Here is a 24,064-nt window from a genome sequence, read left to right as displayed (position 1 = left end):
GACAATGGTGTGATTCTTCTAACCTGCAAAATATTACTGTTAACTGCTGGCAAAGCCTAGGTGAGACAGGTAAGACTGAGGCACCACAGGTCAATGAGTTAATTCCTGGCACATCTCACGTCTCAACTGCTTCTCAGTGGTCAAGCAGCAGACATCAAAGAGCGGTTTGGGGCAGGAAGGAAACCCTGAAGGTGTGAATACCCTGGGAGTGCCTCAGGAGAGCACCCAGGCCACATCTGGGGTTGGGGCATGTCACAGGACCTTGAGTCTATTCACCTGATGAACCTGGAGTCTATCAAGGGGTGCATTCAATCTGAACAGATTGAGAAATACTGTTTTAGGGCATTTTCCAGAAGCTTCTTGTAGAAAATTCATCATTAAAATGATTGGAAAGGCATGGATGATTTCCGTGAATGTACAATAGTGCTCCTCCTTTCTGGCTACTGATAAAACATTCAAGCCAGTCAGCCTACTCTTGGGGCAAATATAATTTAGTCTGAAGAACAATATTGTTTGCCTTCAGGCTGGAACAGTATTAAATGCAAATATTAATATAGAGCGCTTGAACCCGATTAAGATTACACAGGTAAAATCATTAGTCAACATTTCCAAGAGCATCATATACTCCATTAGCAATATCTATAGGTAGTTTCTTCCATTCTTATATTCCTCACTAAACATCTACATTCATATATGCTATTAGCCTATGCTACAAAATACATAATATGTGCAATGGAAAATTTCCAGTTTCTGCCACTTCGTATGTTTACCTGTACAACCTTAATAATTACACTTGTTTTGGCTTTTCTGATCATAAATTACCAGCTAAAAACATCCCATTAGAAATGAATTAAGGCAATGGAATATAATTCTACAGTGAGTTATGGAAGTTATGGACATACATACATAAATAATACAAAATACTAGGAAAGATATAAAAGGGACCAATGAAATAGAGTAAAACACATGGACTGAATAATCCAACTCAAGTTATTTTTCACTTTGCTTTCTTTGATTCTATTGCTACTTTCAAATCTTTAATAAGGCACAGTGACACAGAGGCACACGTGTTACACTCTTGTGTGTCTTTTAACAATGAAACTCAAACCCTAAGTGGCACTGTGCAGTGCAAATAATAGCTACCTATTTGATTTGCAAAAGCATCTAAATTATCCACAAGTAAGCTGTAATATGTGCATTGCCATTTCCTTTCTTATACAATAAAGTAACAGTGCAATGGCCTTCCATTGCCAATGACAGGATTACGCTGGTCCCCCCCACCACAAACAGGAATGGGAAATAGAAATAGCAAAGTCACAGAAAGCTGACGTAGGTGAATGTGTGAGAGAGGCTTATTGAAATGTATTTATATAGTCTGTCTGGCAGTTTAGCCCATGAAAATACCCAGTGGTGGCCTTACTCTTTCATTACTTGTACACTCCCACACCAAAATGCTATCCCTCAGTTAATCATCTACAGTCCAACTCCTAAATTAATAAGTAGAGAGAGAAATTAAAATCCCTGGTCATTTTTACATGTGCTCCAGGAGGTGTGCTGGGGGGTGAGGGGCTTTTATTAGTGAGTGCTTTTAATTTAAAGCTGCCGTGAGTTATGCTTTAATGACGTATAAGCTATTAGTCTTAATTAGACATGGTTCAGAATTTCCAATGAAGCAGTGTTTCTCTGGAAAAAATAAAAATAAAAAAGTTTCAAGAACTTTTTGGTTTTGATGAACTTCTGTGGCAACTTGCTGGACTTCCTAGCAGCTCACTTGATGAACCTGGAAGTCTAAACTTTTGGAGCCAAAGCATCTGTGTGAATTCCCCTGGTCCCAAAGACCCTAAGGCTTCTAGGCTTCTTACCACAAAGCTGGGCTAAAGGCCCACTCTCACAGAATCTCAGTTTGGATGAGATCTTCTATGCTCCCTGTTCTGTAAAGTCTGGCCCAATATCCCAAGTTACTCAGGGCCCTGGTGGCCTCCTGGGCTGCTCTCAGACAGTTTGGAGCAGCTGCAGCAGTCCCTTGGAGATGGGGGAAACAGCCGCTTCATTCTGTTTTGAAATATATTTGGAAACATTTTGATTTTTTTCTTTTTATCAAAAGAAGGAGAAAGGGTTTTGGAATTTCACTTCCACATGCAATTTTGAATTTCTAATCAGAACAAAACACTTTTTCAAAATATTAGAAATTCCCAGTTTGAACAGCTTCAGCTGAGTTTGAACAGGAGTATCTGCTGAAATTAAAGGCCTGAGACATACGAGAAGTCAGAATTCATGCCAAAGACCTCTCTGCATGCCAAAGTGTATTCTAAAGGGGGTGTTTACACATTCATTAATGCACTTCAGGTAATGCACATTACATTTAGTGCCTCCTAATTTTTTAACCTGTGAATCTATGAAAAGTTGGGCAGAAAAGTATAAGGAGTTTATCTCTGTTTACATGTAAAAAAAAAAAAAGTAACATCCAAATCTAGAATGGTATAATTGATGACCAAGCTTGGGACTGATACACATCTAGTTTTCAAGACAGAGAAGAAGTAAACAGGAAAGCTTCTGAATCTTTAACTCTGATGCACTGTGCTGCTATTTAAGTTTGTAAGCAATGGTGCCAATTGTGAAGCTCTGAAGTGGAAATCCATGAAGAAGAAACAACATTATTTATTTATTTTGAGGCATATTGTTACTGCTGAAAATAAACCAGACTTAAATTTAAATTGGCCTGTATTTTCATCTATTGGACATTAGAAAATGTTAATTATTTATGTTTTCATTTTTTTTAATGGAAATGTACTATACCTTACAATTAAACATGCATTTATTTTCCCTCTGGCAGATAAAAACACAAACATACGACTCTTGATAAAGCAGTAAGATAAAAGTTTAAGGTAGCTTTAGTGGCATTGAAATTTGTTCCATGTAGTATATTATATTTTCTAATTTATTCTGCAGTATTCATGAGTTTTTTGTAAGGAATGTTCCCAAGCTGAGAGAAACATTGAAATATTATACATAGTTATGCCAAATGTCCATGAAACAAAAGATCTCCTATTGCTGAAAGGGGATAACAAGCTTAGATTTGTCACTGACTTAGATTATGCAGTAACATATTATGCTTTCTTTTAGAAGGTTCTGATAGTGAAATATGTAGGTTAATAATTAAGATAATAAAAAGCAAGAGAAAACGAGCCTAAAAATGCAGAAAATGAAGAAAATTTACAGGAAGAAATTTCCTAGCGTGCATCAATTTACAACTTTTATCTCCTGTGCTACAGCATCTATAACAGTTGTATTTTGTTTCTGTATGTTTATACAGGCAAAATTAATAAGAAACAACTAAAATGGCATGCTCTTTATAGCACATGTGCCTCCTTTAAAGCATCAGAGGAAATTAACATTCAGTATGACTGATTAATATAAAAGCCTAAATGAACAAACTTATGTAGCATATACTAGAGCTAAGTAATCTCTGGCTTGGACATTAATAAGTACATTCAAGATACGAGATGATGATGAACTGCTGTCAGTTTTAGAAACCTGAACCCAGACATCAACAACAGAGATTCTCTAGTGGATCTTCAAAGTTACAATGGAAGAGAAAGAGAGGCAGAATTGAAATACAGTATATACTTGAATATGAATTGAGTCTGCCCACTCCCCCAATCACCATAGGGGAAAAAGCCTCCCCACCCCAATCAGGATGGGGAAAAAGGCCCCTCATCTTATATTTGCATATGAAGTAAAGTGGGGAGTAGGCAGCTGCTGTAACTCTGACTCTGACCCTGAGCTCTCTGGCACTAATATGGTTGTAAATGCAGATACAATCCCCAAGAGGAATCTTTAAGATGACAGTATCATGAAGTTCAATAGCAGCCAGTTCTCTCACCTCTAGATCCAAACCATGACTAAACAGTGAAAAATATGGGTACAGCTGATTCTCAGTTTAGAAGGAAATGAGAGTTTGGTGTTATCTATATACTGGTGACGGCTTTGCACTGTCACCCAGCAGCTAGCCAAGGTGATTAGATGGAGTCTCATGGCAGTACTACTGCAGTACAATTTTATCCTGTCAAAGCATCACAACCAAGTCAACAAAATGTCTTTGTTAATGGTATTAAAGACTGCTGATGGAACTAATACAATCATCATGGATGCTTCATTAGTTTCCATCACTACTGGCACAGGATTAAAAAAAAGGATAAATGTTTCTATGCCATACATGGTCTTCATTTTTCACATAGGCACAACAAGAATCCTGTGAGCAAAGGAGACGGAAGAATGATTCACATAAGTTTCACCTCTTGTCTAAGCAGAAGCAATAGCAATAGCAGCCTAAGCATACATAGGATAGAAAATGAAGATAAATTGTCATTAAACCATTCATGTTTCCAGAATGACTATACTTCAAAAATGGCCAGGAAGGATGAGCAGCTAGGGGATCAGTTACTCTTACTGAGTTTTCTCATGAGCAGTGGGTGGCAATGACTTCAGTGTATACAGAGAGAAAGAAAGGCAAGAAGGGAGTTGGTTTGATCTTTAGCAAGTGGCCTAGTTCTGGGGCTGAGATTCCGTAGTGTCAGAATTCTAGATGACAAGAAAAGCTGTCAGAAAAGTACTACCTTTATAACTGTATGAACTAGACTATCTAATCTAGAAGAGCATTTATATAGATTTTTTCTCTTAAATATTTTTGCTGTTCGCCACTTATCAGTTACTTGTGAATATCTTCAAATGATGCATACTATTTGCTTTGATCTGTATGACTAAAGCTAAAGCCTAGCTATAATCAGTCCGTCAGGTGGAGACTGTGAAGCTTGCAGACAGCAAGGTCTTACAATCTCAAGATGTCAGTCTCCTTTTAACTTTGAAGGAAGAAAAGCATAAAACCCAAAAACCAAGACATTCCATAAAGGGGATTTTTCTACACATATCCCCATTCTTGTTTTGTGTAGCAAAGTACTTTCCAATCAGGATTAGGACTTCATAAACACAGAAAAAAGTGATCCCTCCCCAAAGAAAATTATGTTCTAATCTAATATAAATAGTTTAAGGATGCAACTAATCCCAACTGGTCTTTGTAGGTGCAATGATAACTACATATAACTGTAATAAAGGAGATGTCCGTATTAACAGCAGGAAGGACACATACTTACATAAACAAGCTATGTGCATAATTAGTTGGATTAGAGACAGGGTTTTCCTTTAGTTTAAATACTTGCTACTATTTCTCAAGGAAAGTACACAGGGAGAAACAGGCAGAAACACAGCAACATCATGCACTGCCTTATAATCTAACCCTTTAAAAGATATTGCTATAAACTACCACAGAAGGTACAAATGATAATACTAGGCCATGTTTTAGAGTTCAACCGCAATTTTTTTTAAATAAAGGAATTCAGGGTATTGATTCCTATCATGGCTACACTATAAAGCACTTCAAATGTCAGTTCAGCAAACTGTTAAGTTAAAGTGAAATGCAACAAGCTTTGCAAAGAGGCTAAATGGTTACTATGGTAATCCTTGACATGGTTTAAATTGATGTTTAAGAACTTGTGGGGGAAAGATGAAAAAAAATGATTAATCTCTTTCTTTCCTAGATGACAATTTCCATACCTTTGCTTTAACTTTTTCAAAGTGCATCTTATACTGATGCTTCCAGAAACTAAAGTCCCTTAGTTATTCATAGAGATGGTACAATGTGCATAGAAGTAACACTGTTCCACTTTTATAACCTGCCTCAACTTTTTATTGAATGGACCAATTTCTCAGTTGAGATTTGCACTTCCTTTCTGCCTGTTAAAATGTCGGTTATGCTGGGCACCTCTACACATGCAATGCGCTTTAGTTAATGCCCATTAAATCTAGTACCTCTCGGCATGTGCTTTGGGACACCGCACCAGGTGCTTTAGTTAGCGAGCTGTGCTGGTTAAACGTGCCCGCGTGCCATGTGTATCAGTGTCCCCAGGTTGAAAAAATGGCAGTGGGCCACTTTGAACTAAAGCTCATTAAATGTGTTTTATTTCAAAACAGGCTACCATCAGGGTGGGAATGCATGGGGATGCTGATACATGTAATGCAGAAGGCTGCCAGAGCACATCAACTTCTGCACTTCAGCAGACTTGATTAACTGAGTCTGCTCCAATGCACTGGCTTTGCAGCACATTTGAGCAGGCTGCTGGCACACTCTTGTAGGAGCCCTCTATTGTGAGGTACTAAGAAAATGTGCATTAGCTTGCCTTAGTGCGCATTAATTAAAGAGCATGTAGCACTTTTACATGTGCTCTGGGTGTGGGGAGGGTGGCACTTTAATTAGAGCACCTCTGAAAGGCACTCTAATTAAAGCACTACTGTATCTCCTGTACCAGTGTCCCCAAGTTAAACATGATGGTGGGGGTGCTTGAGCTAAAGCTCATTCAACAGGTTTCAGTTTAAGCACTCCTGCCATTATTTTTAAGCTTAAGGACACTGATCCACGAGATGCAGCAGGCTGCTGGAGTGTGGCAATTGCCACACTCCAGCAGACTATTAATCAAGTCTTCTGTGATACACTGGGATTCCAGTACATGAGAGTAACCATGTATAGGCACCCATGGTTTTTTAGTGATGGTTGATGCGCTTTGGCCTATTTTAATGCTTTAATGTGGTTTAATATGCGTTAAAATAGATAATGTGCATTAAAGCACACATGTAGATGGGCCCAGTGAGTCAGGGCCATATACTGGCCAGGCTCTGTGGATTTGCAAAGAGTGCAGGGAGAATGCAAAGCATTTCCCTTGCCTCTTCGCACTAATTTAAAGCATGGACTAATATCCTGATCCCTGCCCTTCCACTGCAGCCAGCAGATTTAGTAGAGCAGGGAATATGCTGCAACCACTGCCAAGTTGTCAGAATTACTGTTATAACTGGCATGCTGCAAGAAGAGACGCTAGGAATCTCTTTGCCTCTCCACTGCAAGACAACTTTCTAGGCGTATCTCCAGCATGGAGGAAAGAATCTTCCATTTTCACTGGATTTCAGCCAATGTCAGTGATTCACATAACAATGTGAACTAATGACCTCTGTGTAAATGACTGGCGTAACACTTCCAACACCTGTGCAGTCCAGGCTCTCCTTAAACCTTTTAGAAAGAATTAGTTGAGAACATTTTGACCTCTCTCGCCTTGTTTCTAAGAAGCTTATGGAAAAACAGGCATAACATCATTTTTCAAGTGATCTAGAATGTGAAACTGTCAGGTTTAATGCACTTGACTTTAACTGGCTTTGCCATTCTCTTTATTGTCTTTCCTGATTTTGAACATTAAAAAAAATCTTAAAAAAAAAAGGAGATCCTCACTCTTTTATTTCTACCTTTGTCCTTGTAATTTTACTATTCTTTGCATACCTCCAGCAGAGCTATCAGGAAGTTCCTCTGTTTGGTATTATTCTTTTTGCATATAGATTCCTAGGGAGATGTTTAAACTGTTGCTGTAAATCTACGGACACAGGGAAGCACTCTTCACCACATTAGCTCACAATGCATATCCACATGTGAAAGTTAAATTGGTAATTCACTTGTTTCTAACAAATAAGTAGCATAAGGTTTTCTAACCTCCAAACACACACTGGATAGCATGTTGCCCAGCTGCACTTAATTTCCATATATCCAGGCAAGACACAATAGTCTTTTTTTCTTTTGTTTTCAAGTGAGTCCATTATGCCCCTCATTATGAAACAAAAATGTCTGTGACCATTAGGCACATGTTTCTCCTCCAGAGGTGGAATACAAGAAGGTAGAGGTATAATAGGATTATCAAGGGCATGAATGCAAAAGTGTTGAAATTGGTGGTGATACAGAGCCAAAAAGAAATACTGCCGTGCAGTGTCAAACGCTCTGTTGATCTCAGTGGGTATTAGCTCCGAAATTATAACATTATACGCTGCACTTTTTAGGGTAAACTACCTCATTAACTCCTGATGATTACATCAACCTGCTAAAATACTTAGGCCATGAACAGGCATTCATTTCTACCAGTGGAAGTTTCTGAGAAACAGCAGAAATCCTACCAGGAGAGGGAGCATGCATGTATTCAACCTGCAGTTGTGCCTTCTCCCCTGCTCTCCTGGCCTTCACCAGAACAGGGTGATCCTGAGCTGGGGAAGGTGTGGGAAGCAGCGAAGTGGTAGGGAAAGACTCCCTGTGTCTTTCTCAGTAGGCCAGGTCCACTGCTGTATTCCCAATCTCCAGGAACAGAGGGGAGCAATGAGGAAAAGACCCCATCCCATTCCCAAAGCTAGGAAGTACTTCGTTTGGGGAAAAGGCAGATAACAGTGGAAGATGCCCCTCTCCTTTCCCAGACTGATCTGGGAGGGGACTGGAGTTCTTAACTTCTCAGACTACATGGCCCAGAGCTGAGTGGAGGGAGCAACAGCGTAAAGCCCACTCCTCAGACCAGTCCAAAGCAGGGACGGAAGGAACAGAACAATGCGCCCCCCACCCATTCCCTTGACCGGGCAATTCCCAGTCTGGGGAACGGTGGGAAGCCTTGATTCTCTCCCAGCTCTGGAAAATATTTCTCCCAGAAGGGGCATGTTTCCTCCCAAGAGGAACTGAATGAAGATTTGTACACATAGTTTCTACCAGAAGAGTGGTGATTCTTCTGGTAGAAACATTATACCTGTATGTGGCCTTAATCTCACAAATTTAAGCTGTCTCTCAGGTTCTGAAAGTCTCTACCTGCAGTGCCTTGAAAGCTTAAAAATTAGGAGAAACATACAATAAGATGGTCTCAATTTGAAATTAAACAATATAGCCGAGAACACAAAAACCCATTCTAAAATTCCATTAAATTAAAAGCCCTAAAATTTTAAAATTTATCTGACATAGTGACAGCATTCCCACAGGGATACTGATACTTTTCTTTATAAAGCACTAGGATAGCCATGGAGCTATGTAAGAGCTAAGTACTATTACAAGAGAATGAAAAGGCCTATTAGATCCTCTGTCCAACCTTTATATCACAAAAATGACAGTGATTTGCTATTTTCATAAATGCCCTTCTTTTTTAACCCTTATCTACAAAGCTTTGGCACTGGGGTTTCAATAACTAGATGGCTTATTAGTTTAGCTGAGCTTTAATTTCAGTGAAGTGTGTGCTGGTGTTAAAACAAAAAGACCTGCTCTATGCCCAAATCCTCTGCAGATACAGATGGCTCCCAGCAGAGCAGAACTATGGTGTGTGGAAGGGGAGCACAGCACAATCTGTGCACAGGCTCTCAGCAGGCAGCAAGTTCTTCTATCCATAGAAGGGGGTTATAAGGCTTCTTGCATTATGCATTCAAATACCAAGATTATTAGGATAGTATTTTGGCCTATGTGAAAATATATCAAAATATCTGGAGGGGGAAAAATGAATAATTTGCAATAAGTGGGCCATGGCATTGAATGTGACTCACAATGAGGGAGCTCTCTCTAGCCCACTGAACTGCAGTGCTAACACCCAAGGGACTCAGATGGAGATAATGACAATGACACTTGTTAGCAAGCTCCTTTTAGTGCCTCTTTTCTTCTCACTCTACCCAAAGTCTTACATACAAGAAGTGATGGAAGAGAGCAGTTCTTCCTCTCTTCCACCCTTCCTGTGTTGTTAAGGATTTGTTATATCAGCAGTAAGGCACAATGGATTCAGGGCTTTTCATTCATGCATAATGGCCTACTCAATACGCTGCAATCATTGCACACCTGCATCAATCTGTGCAAGACTCCCACAGTGCATAGCAAATGCTTAGACAGAGCTCCTATTTTCCCAAGTGTGTTACCGACATTTATTATTCAGTCTTTTCCGAGATGCCATTCAAATTGGGCTGGGTCATGAGAGGTATAGAGAAGCATCTAACATTTCATTAAATCCTCATCCCCTGACTTCATTCCAGACCCTTTCAGAAATGGGGCTGAAGAGCATGGTGGAGCCTCATGAGCAGAAAGGAGACCAACAACACAGAAGCTGGATTTCTCCTTTGTGATTATGCTGTTCATTAAAATGTATGTGTTATTATGTGACACAACTGAATCCCACATGAAGGAGGAGAAAATAAGATTTTTGTATTCAAGTTGATTGAGGTCACTTAGATGGCTCTTACAAAGTGATTGGTCATGACTACCATTAATGCTCTTTGGAATATAACTTACTTCAGGGCTGTAATTAAAATGTTAAGAATATTTCAGAGTCTGAGTTCAGATCCATTTAATTGTCAACTTACTTATAATTCCACTTAGTGACAAATTGTTAGTGAAAATCCCAACTGATGATACAAGTAACCCTCCCCACCCAAACCTACAAACCAAACAACTAACCCCCAAGATCTTTCTCATGCAAGGTATATTATAACTGAGCAGACTATACACAAATTTGCTTTTCAATGATGAATGTTACATTCTGCAATTATAATATGTGGAATATGCTATAAAATGTCTTCGCAGTAATTTATGATAATTACATTTGCCATACAATTCTGGATGGAATCCAGTCACTTAGGGTCTTAATTCTATTTTTACCATGGCTTCTTATAATTAGTGTTGTACCATGCTGTTGAGCACTAACAAGACATAAGCATGTATCTATTGCTGCACATCTGGCTTAGGTAAACTTTGTTGTACCATTTGTAGCAGCAGTTTTATATTTGTTAACTCTGTGTAATTTCCCAACCAAAATGAAGAATGGGTAGTCAGGAATTATTCAGAAGCATTTCTAATATCTGAGCCTCAGGAACAAGCTGAAAGGTATGAATATTTGTGAACACACACCCTTAGCCTATTAACACTTTCTCTCTCTCTTTTTCTCATGATTACAAAATATACAGGCTCCCCCAGATTTTAGCTAGAGTAGACCAGTATTATTTTAAATGCGTAGCCATTTGCTAGTAGATAATATTTTGGGGTTTGTTCTAGAGGCCTGAATGCCTGAATGCTTGAAGGCTATACAAATTATGAGGGTAGTAGCTTTGATTTCTAGAGAAAGCAAAAGGCTACCGCACATCAGCTACTCTGTCTTTAGAGTAAACCCAGACAAAGAGTCTGCAGGTAAAATAATTGGTTTGGTAGGATCTTTTTTCATATCACTGCTGCAGAGTAAGGGAACAGACCATGATCAATAATGGCTGCATGTTAAGTATTTGTAAGATATCAAATGAGAAAGAAATTTCCCTTGAAATAACCCTGCAAACTATTTCCTAATGCTAATGTTCTTGATCCTGGGATGTTTTATTCTATGTTTCAAGAATAGTTATAAACAATGAACTCTCCAGAATCAAATCATTCACAGCATAAATTGGTATCTCCCTGTCCTCCCCGCCCCCAGCCACCATGACAGCTGGTGTAAACAGCTTTGACAGGGGGCCAAGGCCACGTCAGCACCACTCCCTGCCTTCTGGCCCTCAAGAGGTCACTAAAAGGACAATAAAAAGTCCTTTTTTTAGATATGTGGGGAGCCAGAGGAAAAGCAAGGGCAACATTGGACCCCTGCTAAACCAGATGGGGCAACTGACAACCAATGTCCAGGAAAAAACGAACTTGCTAAATGGATACTTTGCATCAGTTTTTCACCACTCCTATGGGACACCCCTGCCCACTGTGGATCAGGGAGGCCCAGGTGAGGGAGATTCCTTACCCTCCATCGAAGTTGACCTTGTGAAGGAACACCTTGACAGGCTGGATGTAACCGTGACGGGTTACATCCAAGGATACTGAAGGAGCTGGTAAGCATCATAGCTCAGCCCCTGGTATGGATCTTTGAGAGCTATTGGTGCTCTGGTGAAATGTTGTGCCTATCTTCAAAAAAGGGAGGAAAGTAGATCCAGCAAACTACAGGTCTATCAGCCTGACTTCTATCCTGGGGAAGGTCTTGGAAAAGATTATCATAGAGGCCATCCTTAACAGACTAGCTGAAGGCAATATCCTGAGGGATACCCAGCATGGGTTTGTTGTGGGTAGGTCTTGCTTGACCAATCTCATTTCCTTTTATGACCAGGTGACCTATCACCTGGATAAGGGGGAAGAGATTGATGTTGTATATCTTGACTTTAAAAAAGCCTTCGTTCTGGTATCCCATGATCACCGCTTGGCTACACTGGCTAACTGTGGTGTTGACCTCACCATAGTCTGCTAGATGGGAAATTGGCTCCGCGGTAGGACCCAGAGGGTGGTGGTCAATGGGAGCCAATTGTCTTGGTGTGCTGTCACCAGTGGGGTCCCTCAAGGCTCTGTCCTTGGGCCTATACTGTTTAACATCTTCATAAATTATGTGAACACTTGTGTCAGAAGCAGACTGGCCAAGTTTGCCAATGACACCAAACTCTGGGGTAAAGCGTTCACACCTGAGGACAGGAGGGTGATCCAGGCAGATCTTGACAGGCTCATGAAATGGGTGGATGAGAACCTGATGGTGTTCAACCCCCAAAAATGCAAGGTTCTCCACCATGGGAGGAAAAACCTGCAGCATGCTTATAGGCTCGGCAGTGCTACGCTGGTTAACACTATGGATGAAAGGGACTTGGGGGTCATGACTGACCACAAGATGAACATGAGCCTTCAATGTGATGCTGAAGCTAGTAAAGTGAGCAAAATGCTGACTTGCATCCATAGATGCTTCTCAAGCAAATCCCAGGATGTCATTCTCCCACTGTATTTGGCCTTGGTGAGGCTGCAGCTAGAGTACTGCGTCCAGTTTTGGGCTCCACAATTCAAAGAGGATATGGAGAAGCTTGAGAGAGTGCACAGGAGAGCCACACACGATGAGAGGCTGAGAGCCATGGGACTCTTCAGCCTAGAAAAGTGCAGGCTCAGGGGTGATCTGGTGGCCACCTATAAGTTTATCAGGGGTGCTCATCAGGATCTGGGGGAACGACTGTTCACCAGAGTGCCCCAAGGGATGATAAGATCGAATTTTCACAAACTCCGTCACGACTGATTCAGGGTGGACATAAGAAAATACTTCTTTATTGTCCGAGCCCCCAAGATTTGGAATAGACTGCCGCTAGAGGTGGTTCAAGCACCCACTTTGAACACCTTCAAAGTGTTCAGATGCTTATCTTGCTGGGATCCTATGATCCCTGCTGACCCCCTGCCCCTGGGGCAGGGGGCTGGACTCGATGATCGTCCAGGGTCCCTTCCAGCCCAAATGTCTATGAAATCTATGAAATCTATGAAAACTCCTTAAGTGGCCCTTCAGCCAAATAATTGCCCAGCCCTGCTCTAAACCATTTAGAGGCAAGGGCTATCTTTGTTCTATTATTATCAGGTTGTTCCAGGGTACTGTTAGTCTTCTCTGGGGAGATAAAATATTCTATTTGCATTGTCCCATCATCCTGGGATCCCCCATCCCACAGCCCCTATGGTGATTTCTCCACCTCTGAACTACATGACATCCTCTCACCTCCACTCCCATCCCAGAGAAGGGATAGAGTCCTGGTTCCTGTGCACATCCCTGCTCGCTGGGCCCTCTAATGGCAAGTCCCAGTTGTGCAGGTCTGAGACAGGATTAAGCTTTAACTTTTGACTGCTCTGAAACTGTTCTAACTTTATGACTCATTTAAAATGCTTTAGAAGTAACCTGTAACAGCACCAGTAAGCTGTAACCTGTAACAGTTGCTGGTAAATCTAGGGCCAGTGTGCTTGTGTGTGTTGCTGCTTGGGAGCCAGTAAGCAGGACACTAGCCAAACCCCTGCTCACCAGGCCTCTCTAGTGACAGATAAGAGCTATGCCCATTGTGGAGGGTATTAATCTCAAATGTGCAACTGCTTGCAGCATGTGCTATCTTAACATCTGCTAGCTTTCAGGAATGTTAGGTCGGTGTTAAATTGTAACATGTAACTACAATTGTAACTACACCCCTAGAAGGTGGTGTTAGGTGAGTCCTCATTCTCCCTCAGGACCTTTCCTGTGGGGTCTCCAAAGGCTTCATCTCATCTTCTTTCCTCCTCAATATGTATATGAGTCCATTAGGTGAGATTGTACAGAGATTTGGAATGAGGTGCCATCAATATCCAGATGACACCCAGCACTACCTCTCTTTCAGACTTGACCCTGGCCTAGTAATTTTGATCCTCTCCCAGTGCTCGGTTGCTTTTGGGTATTGGATGAAGTTGAACCAAATGACACTGAATCCAGACAAGACAGAGGTGGTGGGCAGACCAGTGACTTGGGGGGGTGGGGAATTATTGATGGGCTTCAGCCAAGTTAACAGCCAAGAGGTGCCCCTGAATCCTCTACTGCAGCGTTTCTCAACCTGTGTCATGACCCAAAAGTAGGTTGCAAGAGTATATGAAAGGGTCACGAACACACTTTAAAAATGGATCAACAAACATTAAAAAATGGGTTCTCCTTTAAAGTAGTAAAATGTGGGAAACAATGGCTTTTCCCTTGTAGACTGGAAGAGTTCCAGCCTGCAAGGGGCTGCTTGGGGCACCCCCATGTCTCACACATAGAGGGGCTGGACCTGGGGGCAGGGGGTAGTGGGTCGGGAATGAGGGGCACTGGGTTGGAACTGGCCATTCATGTTTACAAATGGTCTTGGTAAAAAAAAAGATTGAGAATCACTGCTGCACTGCACCTGAATCTCCAGGTGGAGCTGATGGGTAGGAATGCCTTTAACCAGCTCAATCTGGTGAGAAGTGTGTGACCTTTTGTTTCCACTATCCATGCCTTTTTCACCTTATTGCTAGACTATTATAATACACTCTATATAGGGCTACCCTTGGAGACTACCACGAAGCTGAATTTGGTGCAGAAAATGGCAGCCTGCCTTCTGATGGATGGGTTGCCAGGAGCACATAACGCTGGTGCTCCAGAGGCTGTACTGGCTTCCAGTAGGTTTCTGGATGCTGTAAGGTCCTAAACAGTCTGGTCTCTGTTTGTCTAAAGGGTTGCCTTCTCCCTTTTGTCCCATCACTAAGATTAGCCAAAAGGAACGTCCTGCGCACCTTCAGTGTGTAGTTTGTCCTCAGCTCTGAAAACTCTTAGGCTCACTAGAGGCTGAGCCTAGGCCTCTTCTGGGGGGGGGGGGTGGGGGGGTTGTAAGACCTTCCTATCTGGGCAGGCATTTAGCAGACCAAAGCTAGGCTGAGATACTGTTTAGTGGGAGGTCTGTTTTCTGCCAATATTCTAGATCTCTTTTAGGTTTTTTTGGTCCTCTTTTTTTCCTCATATTTTGTAAGGTATTCCTGCTCTCACTGTAAGCCGCCCTGAGCCTTTGCTGGGAAGATGGCATAGAAAACAAATGAATGAATGAATGCTCAACAGAGATTGTTATCCATCACATTACAAATGAAACCCAGCACTAACCTGTATTATTGTATTGGCTGTCTGCACTGGAAAATAATAGTTTTGTTTTAAATCTTTTTCATTCCTCAATTGACTTGATTTCATGCTGTCTGTAATACAGGGATGTGAAATACTCGATGCCACAAAGGGTAATAGGGTAAAAGTCCAGTTCTTTGGAACTGTGAACTTTCATCATATAATAAAGTTTGGAAGGATCAAACATGCCTTGATTTAATACTTTCTGACATTCCAATTTGCACAAACTAAAGAATTGTTGCCCAGCATCAGGCCTCTTGTTCTAATCTGATTGACACATCTCTTTTGACCTTTTGCTTTAAGAGTGGAAAAGAAATATGCCTTATTACAAGGACACTAATGTCAAAAACATTTTCAATAAATGAATCCTAGAAGAGATGTTGTGACCAAGAAAATGCCACCTAATATAGTCTAATGCCCTGTTAGATGATATAGCCATCAGAACTTAGCATGGAAGAATCAGTTAGTAAAACCTATCATTTTAGAAAATCTGAGAAGACATAGGGACTTCTCTGCCAACAGGGAAGAATGAAAATTTAATTCAACACATTGCTACCAACTACAAATCTAAATCCAACATTCAGCTTTTCTTCACATGTATTAAGGATGGATTTCATCCAAAGGTTATCCCTTTAATTATAGGAATCCAGGTCAGAATGTAAGGAAATGTACTGGCTAAATTAGACAATAAAGAAGTCAGCCTCAAATTTATTCTGCTCTCACCAGAAAAGTGAAACATGCTGTGCATTCTTACTGCCATGAGTGGGCAGCTATTATCTAGCAATCAAAAGGAATAATAATATAAAGTTTATTAAAAAAACATTATTTTCTTAAGTAAAAAGTGGATAAGCTGGTATGAACAACTCTACAGAATGCACAATTTAGTTATTTAACATTTCTAAAAAGTACCATGGGTGCCTGGAGAATATTACTTTACATGGAAAACAACAAGAGTCCTGTTCCAAAGAGGGTGCAAAAAACTGGGAACCATAGAAACAGGAAATGGAAAAATAATCAAATAGTTCAGTACACTTCATTCCAAGTGTGCTTTAATGCATCATTTTAATCATCTAACATAATTCATTGTTATTGGGCACATCTAGACAAGATGCTTTAATGAGCAGTGGACTGTTCTACTGCACATTAGTGCATCATGGAAAAAAAACATGCTAATGTTCTAATGTGCAGTAGAATTAATTTACTGCACATTAAGAGTCACAAAATAATGTTCACCTTTGCTACTGCGCATTAGTGCAGCTTCTGCACCTTTATCTAGTACCTCATATCAGAGGGTGGCTATACATGAGCAGGGAGGTTGCTCTGAAGTTCAGTAATTCCAGTCTCGATTAATTGAGTCTGCTGGAGTGTGGCAATTACTGTGCTGCAGGAACTTCCCACATCTAATTTATCAGCGTCCCCAAGCTTCAAAATGGCAACGGGGGTGCTTTATATAAAGCTCATTGAACAAACTTTAGATTAGTGCCCCCGCTGTCATTTTAAAGTGTGGGGATGCTGATATATGAGATGCTCTGGGCTCTTTAATTAGAGCAGCTCTCAGAGCTGCTTTAATTAAAGCGCCCCCTCCCTCCACTCCCAGAGCATATGTATAAATGCCTAAATGCCTTCTAGAGGTACTAAATTTAATGCACAGTGGCAAAGATGCATTAATGAACATGTAGAAGTACCCACTGAGTAGTAGTCAGTAAAGCATGTTAACAAAAAGATCAATACCTTCTTACAATCAGATACTCAGAGATAGATGTATTCAGATCTATGGTCACAATTAAGTATAGGGGCAAACTGATCCCACAATTTAACAGCAAATACAGACACACATTTTGTGGGTACACAGTGCATTCACTCAAGTAAAATTTCACCCTCTATTAAGCTTTTTTCCCTGAGATCAAAGTGAATGAAGTGTCAAAAACCATTGGAAGAAGAGGTAACAAGCCATAATGCAGCATGAACACTTTCTGATCTTATACATGTTTACAAGAGGGTTTGTTTCATGATTAATAGAAAATTAATCAGGCTAACACAAGGTTGGTATTACTTTTGTGGCTATAAATCAGTTCTCAATTAATAGTTTAACCATTTCTTCAACAGATGATGAAAGTATGCCACACAAAACAAACAGCTATGTTTTCCTACCTCCTCCTTCTCAGCACTTTGCAAATCTCGCCACTCCTCAGTCACATGACCAAAGTCCACCGTGTTCATGGCAACCTTATATTCCCCAATAATATCATGTTTGGAGAAGCGATCAAAGTCATATACTGCCATCACTAAGGTTTTTCCACCCAGTTCAGAGTACGGCACCTACAAAGAAAAGAAAATGACAAACTTCATAATGGAAAGAATAAAGCTGGGGTTACTGCAATGCAAATCTATTTCTGTGGTTTATCAGCTGTCATCTTGGGTAAACTGAACTGGGGGAAATTATGAGGTATAGTTTTTTAGTCACCTGATGCAGTGTTTTCTGAGACTAGAATAGGGCACTTAATAGTGTAATGTGGCAGCTCACTCATCACTGTTATTGTCTGTCCTCTATCCTCAAAATTATTTTGTGGGTGGTGAAACTGACACTGGAGGCCAATTATTTGCCCCAAAATACATGAGCTTCTAATCCTCTACTATCTTTCCCTCAATAAATCATGCTGTCAACAGTCAGAAGAGGACAGCCTACAGACTGATGAGAAAGTACAGACCTAGGTTACTGCTTCTGACATAAAGAACTAGAGATTAAATAGTTTCCTTACAGTGCAACTATCTATTATTTAGCCAGGCATATTTTTCAACATGGTACCTTATATGACATAGACTCTGAGGTTCATTCAAAGTCTTAGTATGTAGTTAGAAATTGTAGCAGCAGAAGGCCAAGTCCTGACTAATTCTCCAGCTGTTCTGATGTGTTTGGGACAGCTGTTGCAGGTTAGGATGTTTATTAGTCACATTTTTAATATTCAGGGGAAGTAATGCAGTTTAGGTAAACCACACTTGAGTAGCTGGCTGTAAAAGCCTAATTAAAAAATTGTTTGGACTTGCATCGAAGGCTTGGTCAATTTTAAATTTTTTTTTGTTATTTTGGAAGTATAATGGTTACCTTATGCTTCAGTAAGCATTTTTCTATTAACTGTCTATATAAAAAGGGATGTCAAAGCATGGCAGAATATTTGGCCATATCAACATCTTAATATGTTCCAGTCTATTTAAGCTCTGGGTCTTCAGATATTTTGTTACTGGCATTTGCCAGCTTTTAAAATTACTGACTGACCATATGGTACTTCCCCCTTCTCTTCCTTTACAATTTGGGCTATAACACTACAGAGCTTTACAAGTTAAGGACCTAATCCTGTTTCCACTAACAACCATGGTAATTTCAGTGGGCATAGGGCTGTGCATTCACAATGTAGAAGTACAATAACAAAATATATGTAAATGTTGTGTGTTACTTAGGTAACCATTTAAAAAAGGTGCAGTAGGTTTTAGATTTGCAACACGCAAAGGACTAAGTCAGTTTATATGCGTCTTTATGACAATATTACACTCATATTCCTGAGGACAAACATTTCTTAAAGCCTCCCTTTCCATAAATTTATGTTGCCATGTGCTAGACTTAATCCCCCCCTGACAATTTTGAAAATATGAAATGGTAAATAATTTACCATGTTTATATTTTCATCACTAACTTAACGTTATGTACAACTATTTTACTTAAATACATTTTTAAGGAGCTCTGACAACATGAACGCCACGTGCCCCCGGTGGCTGGGGGGGCACAGTGAGCTCCCAAAGGTGGCAGAGGCACTGCTGGTGGCGGGAACATGGTGGCAGCAAGTGGGGAACTCCCACAGGTGGCCGCAGTGCTGTCAGTGGTGGGGGTTGAGGTGTGGTGAGCACCGACCGGTGGTCGGCCACCACCAGCAGACACTGCCGACAGCGGCCAGTGGCAATCATAGACCGCTCACAGATGCTGCCAGCGGTGCTGGAAGGGGGAGGGGGAGGTGGCAAGCAGCAACTGCCCACGGGCACCGCTGGCAGTGTTAGTGGTGCCTTTTTGCAAGGGATGCACTGCCATGCTCAGGGAGTACATGTGCACTTGCATGCCCTCTTACATGTCGCTAATGTCTGGCAATAATGCCAGAACCGCCTATCACCCCTCCATCAGCTTCACCAGTGGAAAGGCTTTGTTTGGGCTATCAAGCGAAAGCAAACTTTTGGCCCTTTGTTTCCTCCTTTGACTGTGAGCACTCAGCTTTTCCATGTCTTGAGACAAAGAGAAGGGAGGAAGGAACTTTGGCAGAAGGGCCAATGGCACAGTACAAACCTTGCTCTATGCTCCTCTATATCCATGGGGAGAGTTTTTCAACAACTCCCACTGCCCAGGAACTGCTTTTCTGAAGAACTGCTCTCTCCTTCTCCTTGTGGGATTAGACCAGGATGAGAGTTCCTTGCTAGTTACCATCTTGGAGACCTGACGACTGCTCCATTCTCGGACAGCCTGGATCTGGGGGCTTTGGATTTTTCATCTTCCTCTGAGCATCTCAGGGGAGGTGCAAAATCTATCTTGTCATAGGTCGGAAGATCCCTTGTGCAGTTAATTATATAGAGGCTGGATTTGAAAGTAGATTAGGACAAGATATCCAAAGAAGGGAGGAGTGGGTTTGGGGGTCCTAATGTCTGGACTAGTAAGGGGGCAACATTCTCTTCCTCCCAACCTTAGTCTTCCCATATGGGTGGCAGAATGGTCTCAGTTTTTATGCTGAGACTAGGTTAACCATGGCCTTGTCTATGTTACAAAGTTCTGTTGGCATAGCTATGTTTGTTAATGATATAAAAAGGTTAATCCTCCTGTAGCCTTTGCAGCTGGAGGAGAGTTGGAGAAGGCCTCTTTCAGCAGAGCTTCAGTCATTCAAGAGAGCTGCTTTCTCTGGTGGCAGAAAACCTTCTGCTGCAGAGCTGTGTCTACACCTGCAGGTTCTGTCATGGTAGCTATTTTGATAGCAGATACATAATGAAGACTAAGCCTGTGTGTGTAAAGGGTACCACTGAGGGTAGCCCTCAGGGGTCATGAACAGAAGGCTGAAATATCAGTAACACATCAGATGGAAACAATTATAGAAGGATGATCTGCATTGGTCAAGCTTTTGCCAGACAGTTCCTAGATGTGTTACTTAAAGATTGACCTAGATAAACTAGATTTCTGGCGTCCAGCCCTTCCTCCCGGTACCCTCCAGGACAATGGCTATATCTGGCAAACTCATCATGTTGTCATAAATCTCATTTTCCATTTTTTTTTCTTTTGTGCACTGCCAGCCCTCGACTTAGCTCCAGGTCCCCTTCCTCATGTGTAGTACAAAAGCTGAAGTCCTGGCTCTCCTGAAGGCAGTGGCAGAGCTCTCACTGAACACTGTAGAGCCAGAATTTTTCCAAAGGGTACAATTAACTTGGGCATTGAGATAGAGACATTGAAGTGAACCTCCTGCTTTGGGAATACACAGAAATTACAGATATTTTTCTCTTCATAAAAGATTTCAACACCCACACGCACAAAGAAATTCTTTATCTGAAGTTTCTCATTGGGGAAACACTTCTATCTCAGCAGCACTCAGCTGTAGATACTAACAGAATTAATCCTGTTCAAGTGGATTCAAGTTTTCATGAGTTCTGAGTGAGTTGTAAACTTACAGGTGAAATTCCTGACAATACCCGATAATTTTGCCTCTTAATATTTATGACCACAAATATGTTAATTTGAAAATCTATAATCTTTCAAAGAACTGTTATCTCAAGGCACAGCTGTTGTTTTTTTCCCTCAAAGCAGTGAAATAGAGATAAAATCATGTTTTGTTGACCTACCCCAAAGTAATGCACGTATGCAGCCACACAAACAGAAAGTACTGATGTTGTTTAGAGTAAAGCAACTTTGGCACTGACCTGCACTTGCAGTTCTTAGTCAGGCAAAACCTCCATCAGTTTTGCTTGAGTAAAATTTCAGGATTCAGTCCATTATCAGCATCATATTGGGATGCACCTAAATCTCTCAGTCACTGCTTGCTAAGCAAAGGACACATTCTTCTCTCATTCTTTAAATGTCAGTATTTAAGATGTGACTTAGAACACGTAGCCCTTATCTGCCTGTGAGTAAGTGTCTTCCTGTTAAATGACAATATTATTTGATGTATCCTTTCTCTTGTGTGTTACACTGGAATCTGTCATTTATAGCTCTGGTTCCCTTTAAATGCTCTCATAGGAAAGTTCAGTAAAGGAATATCCCAGAAAGGATTATTTTTATGAACATCTTCAAGGGAAAAATAGACTTAGGTATGCAGTAGTGGCTGTGACCTTTGGGGATATCTTCCTCACTGAGTGATTACATAGCCTGAGTTTTTTGTTACTGTTCTTGTTTTCAATCTACAGCTGTCATTGTAAGACAGAGCATATAGAGAGGGAAATGCCTACAGTAACAGAAGTGAGATGTGTATTGGAAAAATCTTTGAAATATGTTTAATAGAACTTCTCTATTCCATATAACTGCAGATTAGGTTGATTAGAAACATGCCACTAAAAGAGCTGCCTGTAATTTAAAATTCAGGCCTTAACTAAATTTACTTGATGTTGTTCATAATGTAAACTACAGTTTTAATTTCTTTTCATATGTAAAGTAGTATGGTAAAGGATTGCTAGGTCAGATTATGGGCAAACCCAACAAGACTGATCTTTCACTTGTTCTATTATTGTACTTCAATTTATTTTGGAGAGAAAAAGGAATAATTTACTGAAATATATAAATCAGACAAAATATGTTTTTAAGGAAATGCTGGTATAGTGAAATTCATATTCATACCTTTGTCCAAATGTCACCCTCTGTTGTTACTCTTCAAAATAATCTCCAGCTCTCACAGGCCAGATCTCCAGTTGCCAGAAATAGGCCTAGCTTCATTGATTACAATCAAGCCCAGCCTATTTATGCCTACTGAAGATGTGGCCCACTGTGATTACAGCTTTCATCATAAAACTGAATCTCAAAGATTTCTGCAGCAGAAAAATCTTCTGTGCTTCAGGTCACCAATTAACTAAGATGTGCCATTCTGCAGCTAAGCATGAGATGAACCTTTAGTATACATAAGAAACACCAAAAAAAAATAAAATTTTAAGTAATTAGCAAAAGACTACCTTGAATGTAAATTGCTCATTGAAGACAGGGTTAAGGGTCTTTCTGTGGACTTTAGTTTCATATTTCTTCTTCTTATCAGGCAGCAGGAAAACTTTCACGTAGGGATCAGATGTACCACCCATATCTAATGCAGGCAGCTCAGCTGCTTGAATAATCCCTACCAGAAGCTGAAAGAGAGAGAGAGAGAGAAACAGAAACAGAAGAATGGAATATTAAACAGTTGCTTATGGAAAGATTTATCTATTCAAAAATGCCATTTTTTTTTCTGTCTTTTTTCCCCTTTTTGTTCTCCTAAAAAATAAATCTACCATCCTCTCAGGAATTTCTCTGCAGAAAGGTAAGCCAGGCTATAGACTTCACAAAGCCAATTAAGGAAGATGCAGACTCTAGGAAGGCTGTTTTTAAAGCAGAAAAGAGGGCAGCTGATTGCAGCTAACTACAAAATCATTTTTTTAAGACTGCAATCAAATAAATTCCAAATTGCTATAGCCTCTTGTGCCTCATTTTTCTATGCAGAGCTCTGTGAATAGAAAATATATTGTTAAACAATCATGAATGCATAATTTTGACCATGAAACTTGTATTTAAAACCAGCCTCTCTGTGCCATAGCTTTGGCAGAAGGATGGGGATTTTGTTGAAATCAAATGGATCTTGCCCTTATCCTGACATTTCACCTTCACTTCTCTGGGCACAAATGGGGCTTACATTCCTAATGATAATTTTTTTTCCAGTTCTGGCTAATAGCTTATGCAAAAGTTATATTTTCAAAAGTGACTTAGGAATTTAGAAGCCTGCCTCGCTTCAAATCAATAATATGTAAGCTCCTAAATGCATAAGTCACTTCTGAAATGGGAATCAGGCACTTCTGAAAATTTATTCTTAGCTTCCAGATGGCTGAATAAGCCTGCTCTGTGCTACTCACCATCATGATGAATAGTACTTAGAGACCCCCATCAAATTAGGGCCATGTACAAGGCATTGTACATATTTGTGGTAAGACACTCACACAGTGAAGCACTTACTAACTAAACAGATAGGCTAGGAAAAAGAAAGCATCACCCCCATTTTATAGAAGGGGAACTGATGAAGGTCCTGTCACAAATTTCTTGGAAGTCCCAGGAAACATAAGGCAAAACTAGGAACTAAAGCCAAGTTTTTCTACATCCCAATCCTGTGCTTTGATGTTCTTTCCTTTCCTTGACCAGTTGTATACAATTAGAAATATGAGCCCAACAAATTGGAACCAAAATAACTGCAATCTAGTACAGTCTTCAGACAGAGTCTTAAGAATGGGATTAATTTTTTGCCTGTTTTAAAAGCATTGTGTGACCCAAGTGCTTCCCACCTTAAGCTCCATGAACCAATTTTTTTCTTTCAGTTGTATGCAACTTTTCCTTTTTCCCCCCTTACTGTTATTTTAAAGTGCAGAATAGTCCATAAAAACAATGCTAGGCTCAGGATCTATGTCAAGTCTTTCACGTCAAGGAGTAAAAAAGCAGTTTATGACTTTTATTTAAGAGTGGAAAAGTAATTCAGTCCTTTTAAAAGCTCTCTCTCTAA

At 40.4% G+C, this 24,064-nt stretch overlaps 1 protein-coding gene across 7 annotated transcripts in view; it reads right to left on the bottom strand.

Moving 5' to 3' along the window:
- The window catches only part of SYT1 (synaptotagmin 1), a 560,022-nt gene that overhangs the window by 101,519 nt on the left and 434,439 nt on the right, over positions 1–24,064 (bottom strand). For all 7 annotated transcript variants that reach the window (XM_090042587.1, XM_090042589.1, XM_090042586.1 and 4 more), the window contains 2 exons: positions 22,503–22,670; positions 17,478–17,645 (listed from right to left, as the gene is read on the bottom strand). In XM_090042587.1, coding sequence (XP_089898713.1) covers positions 17,478–17,645; positions 22,503–22,670 — 336 coding nt within the window. The remainder of the gene's footprint in view (positions 1–17,477; positions 17,646–22,502; positions 22,671–24,064) is intronic.

The sequence above is a fragment of the Crocodylus siamensis genome, chromosome 4 (genome assembly GCF_052110815.1).
Source record: "Crocodylus siamensis isolate JL-2025a chromosome 4, ASM5211081v1, whole genome shotgun sequence".
In the NCBI taxonomy this organism is placed as follows: Eukaryota; Metazoa; Chordata; order Crocodylia; family Crocodylidae; genus Crocodylus; species Crocodylus siamensis.
This window is presented reverse-complemented; position numbering and strand designations above follow the sequence as displayed.